The 11,580-nt window shown below is 50.7% G+C and overlaps 1 protein-coding gene across 2 annotated transcripts in view; it reads right to left on the bottom strand.

Moving 5' to 3' along the window:
- Positions 1–987: 987 nt before the first annotated feature.
- CTPS1 (CTP synthase 1) overlaps positions 988–11,580 on the bottom strand; it is a 29,945-nt gene continuing 19,352 nt past the window's right edge. The window contains exons 10-19 of one of the 2 annotated variants that reach the window (XM_024738887.1): positions 11,031–11,119; positions 10,114–10,208; positions 9,368–9,430; positions 7,464–7,507; positions 6,111–6,207; positions 5,117–5,172; positions 4,917–5,013; positions 4,217–4,361; positions 3,546–3,637; positions 988–1,866 (exon numbers count right to left, since the gene is read on the bottom strand). In XM_024738887.1, coding sequence (XP_024594655.1) covers positions 3,553–3,637; positions 4,217–4,361; positions 4,917–5,013; positions 5,117–5,172; positions 6,111–6,207; positions 7,464–7,507; positions 9,368–9,430; positions 10,114–10,208; positions 11,031–11,119 — 771 coding nt within the window. In that variant the 3' untranslated portion in view covers positions 988–1,866; positions 3,546–3,552. The remainder of the gene's footprint in view (positions 1,867–3,545; positions 3,638–4,216; positions 4,362–4,916; positions 5,014–5,116; positions 5,173–6,110; positions 6,208–7,463; positions 7,508–9,367; positions 9,431–10,113; positions 10,209–11,030; positions 11,120–11,580) is intronic. The other variant, XM_024738888.1, reaches the window with a different exon arrangement.

Here is an 11,580-nt window from a genome sequence, read left to right as displayed (position 1 = left end):
AAAGGTGATGGAAGCAGCCAGCACTTCACAACCAGTCAGCGGAGGCCTTCTCCAAGCAGGGGCGGGCACAGCTGACCCTGTGAGGCTTTGAAAACTACCCACTGTCGTAGGGAGCTGCTGTCACCAGCAGGCGTAAGAGCCCTCAGTTTGGGGAATGGCTTTTATAAAAATGACTGAAGACTGTCTGATGGGACCACCAGATGGGAGAAGGGGTTAGAATTCACCCAGTCAGCCACATTCAAAGCACCCAAACAAGTATGAAGGCCTCTGTAAGTGAAGACATTGTAACTCAGCCCGTGAGAAACACGGACAGAGGCAGCTGGGTTGCCCTGGGTCAGGAAGCGGTGTTCCCACACGGGCTTTGGGGCCCCAGCCGTGATGGTGGCCTTGGACCAGTGCACGGAGGGACAAGAGGGAGCCCGCCTCCTTTCTGGGTCTCTCTGATGGAAGGCCTGCTCCAAATGGTGAGAAACATTTTTCTCCCAACACCCCCTTTCCAAATGAAAACCAGCAAAGCCTGCCGACCGTTGACAAACAGCCCGGCCCGAGCCCTGAGCCTCGGCCTCAGACACACTTTGCAGAGGAGCTGGCTCACGGGCAGGTGGTCCCAACATTGCCAACGTGCCACGAGGAGCGTGGATTCAGTATCTCGAATTTCACTGTGGAGGAAAAACCAGCGAGGCCGATGACCTGAAATCGGAAGGCCTGGGTGCAGGAGGGCTGCCGGGGAGCGGACGGGGCGGTGAGGCTTCTTTGTACCTCTACATGCTGAGAACCTAAATTTGAAGCCTCTCTGGAAAATTCTGGTTCCTATTAAAAAGAAAGGCTCCTCTCTTAGCTTTTAAACAATCAGATCACCCACCTCAGCTACTGCTCCCCGGGAGGACAGCCCAGCACTGACGGCTCAGGGGACGCACACACGCCGGCCCTGCACTCAGACGGCGCCCACCCGGCTGCGACACAAGCATTCCAAACAAAGTGTGTCTCTTGCTCTGCGTTATTTATTTCTTAAGTTAGAGTATACACCGAGTCCAGCCAGGATATAATGGGCACGCAGCTCTGCCTGTCGTTATACCACATTAAGAAAATAGCTTTTCATACATTGCATTTCAACCGTAGTAACACCATTCTGGAAAGCAAAAGTCCCCTTGAGCAAAGCTGTCAAGTTCCCTCGAGCAAAACCCCATATGAGAGGGGTTTAGAGGCAGTTTCCCCAAAAGATTCTTTGTTAAGTGACCCCTTGATGCAAGGAGTGATTCCCGAGAAGCGCGGCTTCTAAAGAGGACGTGGATTCTAAACTCAGACTTCAGAGAGACAGAGTTCTTGCCGTTCTGTGTGATGCCAAACTGACCGTCCTTTTGGACAACGAGTCCTCCAGCACAGGGCAGAGCCGACTCTGTTTCTGGTTTCACGGCTCTTGCTCAAGCAGTGCCCTCGGGTTCCAGCACTGGGTTGTGAGCACCAGCTGGACTCACCCCTCTCTGCCCACACAGGCCGCACGGTCCACCTTTTATAATGGCCTCGGCATCGGGGGAAGGAACAGCTACACGCTCGAAGCCACAGTGACGCAAGGTGGCTGGAGAAGCGCGGTGACCGATGGGCTCCCCTGGCACCCGGCCATCACCCGCTCCGCCCAGATGTCCTGCTTCTCGCCCGAGGCTGGAGGACCGCAAAGGAGAGTGTGGGACACCGGTCCGCACAGCGTGCGGGAGCCGGGACACACGGCGGGACATGCAAGTCACAAATACCTTCCCTCAAAATAAAATCATCTTAATAAAAACATAATTTAAAGGAAGTGTCAAAAGCTGAATGTAAAATCAAAGCTGTAAACTCCTGAAGTCCAAAGGCTCTCTTCAAGAATCATCCCTGTTTAAAAAAAAAAAAAAAATTGAGCAATTATATGATGTATGTTAAAGTAAAAGAAGTTAGGATTTGTAGTCAGCTGCTATGGTAAACTATGCCTGGTTTTCATCGAGGACCAGTCGTAGTAGGAGCCTAACATGAATGAGAAGCTAAATTTCTGATTCCTATGGAATTATACATTTTCAAGATCTTACGTGGACTCCACCTCTACCCCAATACAAGTGTTCTTTTCCACAACACCAGGCTCTTAACAGTGCCACTGACAGAGAATACATGCTCCAGGGGAGGCAGTTAGAAATTCCATATCATTGACCAAATATCTACCCCTTTACTGCTACAAAGTTTCCCTTTCTCTCCACTGCAGTTACTTAGACTATCAAACTGCCTACAGCAAACTATCTGGTGAAGATTAATGAGTACCTCAGTGCTAAATGCTGACCTGGCAGAGCAGGCAACCAATGCCCTCCTCCTGATTTAGACCTACTTTTCACGTCGCCCACCCGACTAAGCTTATCACAGGCCAGGCAGCTAGGGGCCATGGGACCGTGAGAGCAGACCTGCGAGTGAAGAGGCCCCCTGGTGGAGAAGGCAAGCTGTGCAGGATTCAGGGAGGTCACCTGCCCGTGCCTGAGGCAGGAGCTCATCTTACCTGTGGGGGGGACCCCCACATCCCTGGTTCTCCCTTGGACCCCACAGAGTCCCGGCTGATGCCCCAGCCCCCTTCTGAGTGTATATTTCTGCCGACAGTTCGCTCAGTTACCTTAATGGGAATTTATACAATGCTCGGCAGTCGCCCACAGATACTGCACTTTATAAACTTACGTGGTCCCAAAAGACAAATATTCCAAGTTTGTTCAATAACTGCTCCGATTTTAAAGGATTTGAAGAATAAGCGGCAGTCAACACACAAGTGTTGTATGTATTGGTTTTAAAGCACTTCCGGGGCTTCCTTGGTGGCACAGTGCTTAAGAATCCGCCTGCCAATGCAGGGGACATGCGTTTGATCCCTGGTCCGGGAAGATCCCGCATGCTGCAGAGCAACTAAGCCCGTGCGCCACAACGACTGAGCCTGCATGCCGCAACTACTGAAGCCCACGGGCCTAGAGCCCGTGCTCTGCAACGAGAAGCCACTGCAATGAGAAGCCCGCGCACCACAACAAAGAGTAGCCCCCGCTCACCGCAACTAGAGAAAGCCCGTGCGCAGCAACCAAGACCCAATGCAGCCAAAAACAAAAAACAAAAAATAAAACTACTTTTAAAAATAAAGCACTTCCTGGTGCAAGCTTGAGGGTCTGCAGAAATGACACTATGTTTTCATACCTGTCACCTCCTTCAAGATCTCCAAGCTTACGGCTACATGAAATAACATGGCTCTAAGAATCCAGTTCCCCCAAATTTGGTCAGGTTGGCACCTGAATGTAGCAATCGGCAAGGAGACAATTGCCCCGTGCCTGGTGTCCCCCTGCTGGAGTCCCCAAAGCAGGGTGGGTAGATGTACTGTAACTGGGACGGGGCGGGGTGGGGGTGGGGGGTCTCACCCATTTGATGCCCACGCTGACCTGACCACTTACATCCTCTGGCAGATGAAAATTTTCAACACTAAACTTTCATGATATCCTTACAATTCTATTGTTATCACCATTGAAAACAAAGTAAAACTAAAGCTTAAAAATATCACTTACGTTACCATCAGTCATGATTTATTGATGGAAACTTCAGTTCAGTGATTTCAGAGTCAGGGGAGCTGCTCCCACTTCTGTCACTGTAGGTGTCCCTGTAGAATTCAGATGGTTTATCCATCAGCTCCCACCAAACACTCGCTTCACTTCCCTCATTCTACAGCCACCACCACCACAGGGATGCTTGTCTGCACACAGCAGAAATCAGAGGCATTATATATTGAGCAGAAAGCTGCAGAGCCATTTTCTTCTTCTTGTTAAAGATACACATTCGCTTTATACTTCAGTCATGATGCCCTAACCACCAAGACAGGGTAACCGACTGGCTCCAGATAAAGGTAGCAGTAGGGCATGAAATCCACCCAGGCTGTGGCCGACACCCCGATGAAGAAACACAGTTCCCCATGGACCACAGGGTCCCGGATGTGATCGTGGCGCCAGAAGCTGCAGAGGGGGAGACCTGGCCCCCATGCCGGGTGGCTGGGGAAGGCCAGGGGTGGCACAGAAGCAGCCTGAGAAAACCCCAGAGAAGGAGAGGAAGCTTGCGTGTCAGCATGAGAAGTGCCCCAGCAAGGCTCCCCGTTCCTGTGGCTTTGCTCATCACTGATGGTGTGATGATGGCCCGCTGGGAGGCATCAGTGACCACTCGAGGGACTAAGGGAGCGTAACCCCACCTGGGCGAGAGCCTGCAGCCTTTCTGGAGGTAATGTGGGAGCCTCCCCACGGAGGCCAGGAGGAGGCCAAAGTACGGTGGGGAAGGCTTGATAGGTCTGGACAGGAACTCAGGGTGATACTGAACTCCAACGAAAAAGGGATGATCTGAAACAGAAATGCGAAAGAACCAGCTTCACTGTGTGTCTGCATAACATGTGAAAGATGGGGAAAAAATCTGGTTAAATGCTCCACGTTTCTGCAGACCCTAAAACGATTTGAAAACAACTTATTGGGAGCCTGGGTAGAGGCAGCCCCAAAGCACGGGAGAACCGATGCTCTCCCACCTGCACGCTGTCACCCTGTGGCCAAAGGCGCCTCCTCTCCAGGTTCCTGCCACCCTTCCCCTCGCCACGCCCCCCACCCCCAGCTCCCTGACTTGCGCGGGATTGAGTCCTGCAGGTCACGTGAGATTAGGCTTGAGAACCAAGTCCAAGCTCTCATTCTGGAGAACGAGGACCTGAAGCCAGAGGTCAAATGGCAAGGCCGCAGCGCAAGGGTGAGCCTCCCGGGGCCCCAGGACCTCGCTCACCAAGACCCCCAGACAGCGCCGCTGCCTGATGTGGTTAGGTCAAGGACAACAACTTATACTGCTGTGTTCTCCCCACATGCCAAGAAAGCCTGACTAAGTTCCCCACTAAACACAACGGCCCAAGCGATCACCTTCCAACTCCACGATTTCCATTCTCTCTCCTTCAACATCTTGGCCAACAAACTTCAAGCCTTGCTCCTCCAAACTCTTTTTCAAGACTGGATTCACCTGTCGAGGCATGAAGAACAATTTTGCTGGGCTCTCAGCTGACTGCGTTTCCGGCGTAACAGAAAGGAGAAAACGTGGAAGGTCACAGAGCTCAAATCCTCACCTCAAATCTGTGGCGGTGCCTCTCTTCCAGGTAATCTGCATCTCCGTAGAGTTTCCCTGGCAAAAGAAGCAGGCTGGCGTAAAGGCTTCCGAGTTCACAAAGGAGCCTATTCACAACCACATCTAGCTTCCCGGGTTGCTTCTCATCCTACCCGGCCAGGCCCTTTGAAGGTCATTTCTATGACTCTCCTACCGACCCCACCGCCTGCTCTAGCAGCACCGTTCACACTAACTCTTGGGCCTTGACTCTTTGCAACCAAGGGAAACTAACAGAAACAGACTTTCACCACCACCTCTCACACGTGACTACAGAGGCACAAAGCGCTCTGGCGGCACCCAAAGCCGCACGGCACCTGCTGTGCCTGGGGACCCAGCGCGGCCCGTGCCAGCGGGTGTCTTCCCTGAGCCAGGTGAGACCCCCAAACCACAGGACGTTAGAGCCGGAGGACTGGACGACCACCTGCTCAAGTGATGCAAACTACGGTGCCTCCAAGCCCCAGACAGATGCACGGGTGCCCTGCCAACAATGACAGTTTTCCCAGTGGGAAGAAAAGAAAATCCAATCGAGTTCTTTTAAGTATTTTCCTCCTCAAATTTCCCCCACGTCTTTGGCATATATTAGTACTTGTAGAATAAAATCTATTTGGGTTGGACCGGATGAGACTGCCATTTCTGTGGGACAAAAGTCACCGAGATCAGCAGTCTCACCTGACAGGACAGGAGAGTTAAGGCTGCAGCGGACTTCACCTGACCGTCTCGTTCTGCCGAGGGGTCCGCGCCCGAAGGCCCCGGTCCCCGGCTGTACTGCCGTGGCCTCTCTAAGAGCCACAGTGCTTTCTCTGGCCACTACAGTACATGCTAAGGAGTGTCACCAGGAGAGGAAAAAGAACTTCAAGAGTAAGAACAAAACCAAAAACGCCAGCCTGGCCACAGCACCAAGACGTGTGTCCTGGACGTGCCAGCCACAGGCTGGGCCCGTGGGAGGCAGCTCTTACTCATGACAGAGTTCGTGGTCTGGAACAGGGTTCTCCTCTTGCCCAGCCTCATGGTTCCGCCCATCTGGCCAGGGTTGTGTTCTGGCATGTCTATGACCTGGAGACGTTCCAAAAACAAACATGTACTACCAAACCCTGCTTCGGTTAGGAGACAGACCGCCCGCACCGAGCGATGTGAGCCCGTGAGGGGGCCCAGCCTTTCCTCAGAAGGGACGCTTGCAGAGGAAAAGGCCTCCCAGTGATCATTCTTAAACCTTTGTTGGCTAAGTGTTTAATCCTCAGCCCGTCCTCCTGAACCGCAGGACCAGACACAGCTGCCCCCTCCCCTGGCCGTTCCTGCCCCGACACTTTGGATCCTAAGTGCCTGTTCTAATAAAGACTAACACAGCAGCGTGGATACCAAACCAGACATGTGCGCACACATTTCCTCCACTAGACTGACAGCTGCTCAGAGGAAAGGGATGCTCAGCTGGGGTTGGCTGTGAACCAGGAGAGTTTGGTGAACATCTGTGGGACGCGGAGGCCGAGGCCCCCCAGCTGTGACAGCCCAGCCCACTGCCCGCTCCCCCGAGCACCTTCTGACCTGGGAGACCTTCTCTGTGCTCCCCTACCTCCCCAGGGTCCCACGCTTCAAAACCTCTGCTCTTTTCTTCCCGAGGTCTGAGTATTAGCAAAGTTCAATTTCAGCTCAATAAATACATACTAATGCTCTTCAAGTGCCCTGAGGTCAAGAGTCTTGTCCACCTTGTTTATCACAACATCCCCAGTATCAAGAACAGGCCTGTCACGCCTGGGCTGGGGATTCAAAGATGAATAAAGGCATTGTCTGTCCCCAACTGAACCACATTCCTCTGATGGGAGACATAACACGAGGAATGCCAGCCTCCTAGGGCTCCAGCCTCCTAGGGCTCGGGCCCTACGTCAAACAATCAGTACTAAATTCCAGCAGTTCTTTAAAAAAAACACCCATCTCGGAGGGTTGTTGGGGATTAAGTGAATTAATATATACAAAGCAGTGAGCACAGTGCCTGGTACATGATAAGTGCCTGCCTAAGTGTCTCATGTCAGTATTGTTCTAAAGTGCTCCTGGGAGGTAGGAGGGCAGGGGAGGAGAATTACTTTAATCAGGCTGCAGTGGCACCTGTCTTAAAAACTTTCTGTGGCAGACTGGGAGGAGTAGTGAGAGACCGCACGATGAAAAATAAAAGTTCTCCCTATCTGGGACGTCTGAAAGCGCGGGACCTCAGGGTTCTTTGGAATGAACCCAGTGGTCTCATTTCCCACCTCCAACCCTGAATCGCTTTCATCGACGCCCCTTCACCCCCTTCCAGACGCTCCAGACACTGGACTCACCACGGGATGATTGGTGTTAGGGTCAAACTCCGTAGAATTGGCATCTGAGAAACCAAAATACCTTTGTTATAAAAATAGTTACAACAAAACTGATTTTTTTTAAAGTTTCATTCCTAAGCTCTAAATCACAATTTCCCTCCTCAGTTTAAAGCTATTCAGTGATTAGAACCAAAACCAGGGATGACAGTTTTAAGATATAAGATACTCGACACACAAACACAGGTGAATTTTTTCCCATTAAACCTGTAGCTCTCTGGGAAGTCAAGCTGCACAAAGTGGGGCAATCAGAAAGCCAAGACCGACGGCACAACCTCCAAATCCTTATTTAGACAGTGCATCCTTTTGACGGCTTATATTGTTGTCTCGGTCTTTTCACTTCTCGTCTCAGACTGTCTCTCTCCTCAACGGGCAAACACCGTTTCTTCATTTCTTTCATCCTCAGCACTACCCAACGGCCCCACTCAAGAGCTAAATCAAAAATTAACCTTTCTATCCTTTACTGAATTTACCGACTACCCATAAGGGAAACCACTGAAGACTAAAAGGGAAAGAACCAAGTCCCTGGCACTGCACACCTGCTTGCTCTTTCTGTGCGACACGCGGGACATCGTTCCCCTCTGGGGCCTACACGAGGGCCAGGCCTCAGATGCGAGTCAGCTCATCACCAGGTCACTCATCCACCTGGGGACCCCAGTGGGTGCAGCAGCAGGAGACCATGGCTGCGAAGGGGTCCAGGGTGCCCGAGGGCTACCTCTAGGGTGGCGGGTGGTAGGACCGTGCCTGCCAGGAGCTCAGAAGCCAGCCCCAGGGAGCATGATGCCTACAGGACTGAGCCACCGTTCCCTTGGGGTTACTGTGAAAAACGTGACGTGAACCCAGCCCTAACGGTCAGCTGGGCACAGGGAATCATACTGGTCAAGCTGGGCGGTCTTTCTATTCCTCGGGTTGCTCCGCTGAGTTTTCTTAGAGCTCATAAGGGTCCTGTAGCAGGCCCTTCCCTTGGCGGCCCCGATGGGGCCACTGCCTCCTAGGGCTCACGCCGTGTATGGCCCGCTGCCCCGCTGGCTGGGCTCGGCCGTGGGACACGAGCAGCCTCGGTAAAAGCCGGCAGAGCAAGCCTGTCATTTCAGGAGCCAGGCAGTCGCCACGCTGTGAGGAAGCTCAGCTGAATTAGTGAACGATGAGACCAAACCCCTGTCCCCGCTGGACAGGACAAGCTCGGACACACCACGTGGAGCAGAAAACCACACAGCCAGTCCACTCAACCCCAAGAGTGCTGAGAAACAGGAAACCACTGAGTTCTCAGTCTGGACGCAGTAATACAGTCCGTGAGGCATGGCGCCAATATTAGTGAGTATTCCCCAAGTGCCAGGCACCGTGCTGGGACTATTTATAGGCATTATTTCATTCAATTCCTACAACCATGTGAGGTAGGTACCACTATGACCCCCATCTTACAGAAGAAACAGAGGTCCAGAAAGACTAAGTAAGTAACTTGCCTAAAATCACCCATCCTGAGTGATAAAGTCAAAATCTGAGCCCAGGTCTGACCAGCTCCAGCACCCAAGTTCATAATAACCACACAGCCTCACACCAGCCAGAGTTAGTTTCCTTGCCGGACACCAGCTCAGGGACGCTGGCCGTGATGACAGGAGTGCGGGCATCGCCAGAGCAGCAGCTGCAGGGGCGGAGCCAGGCGACTTGCTCAGCTGTGTTCCCTCCTCCGGTGGTTGGCGGTTCCCTTGGAGGACAGCGCTTTCCCTCAGTAAATTCAGCAGCTCCCCTAGCTGCATCTGCGAGGTACTGAGAAACCAGGCCTGGCCTCCATGGCTCCCCCTCACCCGACAGCTGCCAGAAACACTGAAGTGAGAATTTAACACATTTTTAAGTAGACACTTACTTACCTTGCCATCCCAGCACATTTCTTGAAAATTCAACCACTGCCAACTGCATTCCTAAGCACACGCCTTGCAGGTGGAGGGGAAAAACACATGAAACTCCATTGAAAAGTCAGTTCCCACATTTCCAACCCGCCTACGTGGACCTGGTGTCCTGATTGTTCCCAGAATTCCAATTACAAACTCTCGTAATTCCCTGCTACAAACATGCAACCCCCTGCTATGTTTTATCTGTACCAGATTTCAAAAACGGGGTCTAAGAGTATATGATGATTCCAGGTTTCAGAAGTCATGCGATTTTAGAAATAAATAATATTCTCTTCAGTACTTTAAAATTCAAGTCTTCTTACCCTCTCTCATTAAGTTCCCAGTTACGATCGGTCGTGTTGGAAATGACTAAAATTTACAGCACCAGGAAGCATCCAAAATCATTCTGCCCAATTAGACAGCTGGTGTTCCAAATAAGCATATAAAACGCAGTCTCACATGTCCTGCCAAACAGCTGGGTTCAGTAAATGGACAAGATTTCCTAATTGCTATTTCATTCTCTCAAAATTCCATGACAGCCACGTGGAGCTCAAGCTTAAAATTTTCCTTTTAAAGACCAGTTGGAATTTCTCAAAAAACAGAACCAAAAAGGCCTATACTTGAGTTGCTATCTGGAAAGATGGCATCTATGTTTGGTTTCGATGATCTCCGTTTTATTTACAGGCTCCCATGGGGCACCTTTTCTTGTCTTTCCTACTCCTTACCCAAAAAAGGCTTCTTCTGTTTCCGGGCCCAGGAGATCGCTTGGATTTTTCCTTCAGTCCCTCGGACACCAAATCCTCCTGGAACCAGCACCCCACTGTGCAAGAGAGCATACCACAAGCACCCCTTTCCAGTCCAGCTCACAATAACCCTCCAAGGAGTCACTTCCAAGACACTGGTGCCATGAAGTCACTCCACACACTTGGCTGCTGGGGCTAGGACTGTGATTTCAACACTGCCAATGAGCTGTGCAGAAACACTATGGACTTAGAAAATGCACACAAAACCATCCACTTTCTCACTAACATCAGAAAATGCTTATAACCAGTTAAGAAAAAAAAAGAAAAAAAAGATGTTGTACATAACTGTAATACCACCTCTGCGCAGTATCTGTCCCAGGTAGGGATTCTTGCCTTAAGTTTGCAATTTTTTTTTTACCTCTTGGCTTGAAGTGCTCCCCCTGAGTAGGAAGGGGGCCTCTGCTGGTCAGTTCGGCATGCCACACTGACCATGGCTGTATGGCTCCGTAAGATTCAGCTGTTCTAGTGAACTAGATATTCAGGCTTGATTTTTTACTATTGTAGACAAGAGCTGCCCAAAACGAACTATTTATGAGACTCGACTGACGGGTACTCAGCACATGTTCTGGGTGAAACACCTTTAAATAATAAGCCTTATCCACGGATGCATTCAGTAAACATTATCAATAAAATGAGAACTCGTTTTCTTCACATTTAATGAAACTGATAAGCCATATTTTTGTGAGGCTTCAGTCATCCAGTATGTACGTAGTCCTTTCAGCAATTAAAAGACATTGAAACAAGCCGATTACCTACCACCAGCACAAGAAAGCACAGCACTTGGTTCATTAAGACAAACCCCAAACCCCTGGAAAGCAAAGGTAGCGAGTTCTGCTTACTGAGCGCTGCACAGCTTCTGCCAGGCCTCGTGGTAGCGCACGGGCTCCTCCTGCAAGGTGCTCGGCTCCAGGTCCGTGGAATCTATGTACTGGGAGCGGCCAGAGCGGAGAGAAAAGCAGCAGCCTCGTGACTCCTGAGCGCTCACCATTTCTAAACAGTATTACCAACGCTCCATCTTTCCCAGTTTTAAACTAAAGTTTAAAAACAACCTTAATGTATTTACACTTACTAATCTTTTTAAAATAAACTTTAAGATCTTTCTTATATTTTAAAATATGAGTTTCCTTCCCAAATCATTTAATTCCCAACTCTGGCTGTCCATCCGCTCTACACTCAGTCCGCTAGCGCAGACCCTGAAGTCCTCTCTGTTCAAGATGTCTCCCCCAGTCCATCTTCCCCCTGGGTCACTTCTCACTTTTCTCAACTGTGTTGAAGTATAATTTACACACAATGAAACACAAGCATTTTAAGTGTGCACTTCATGAGTTTTGTCCCACACGCACACAAAGGTACGACCACCATTTTGATCAAGATCCAGAAAGTTCTTCT

This window comes from Neophocaena asiaeorientalis, unplaced genomic scaffold (assembly GCF_003031525.2).
Source record: "Neophocaena asiaeorientalis asiaeorientalis breed wild unplaced genomic scaffold, Neophocaena_asiaeorientalis_V1.1 scaffold106, whole genome shotgun sequence".
NCBI lineage: Eukaryota > Metazoa > Chordata > Mammalia > Artiodactyla > Phocoenidae > Neophocaena > Neophocaena asiaeorientalis.
The sequence above is the reverse complement of the archived record's forward strand: the minus strand, read 5'-3'. Positions and strand labels throughout refer to the sequence as shown.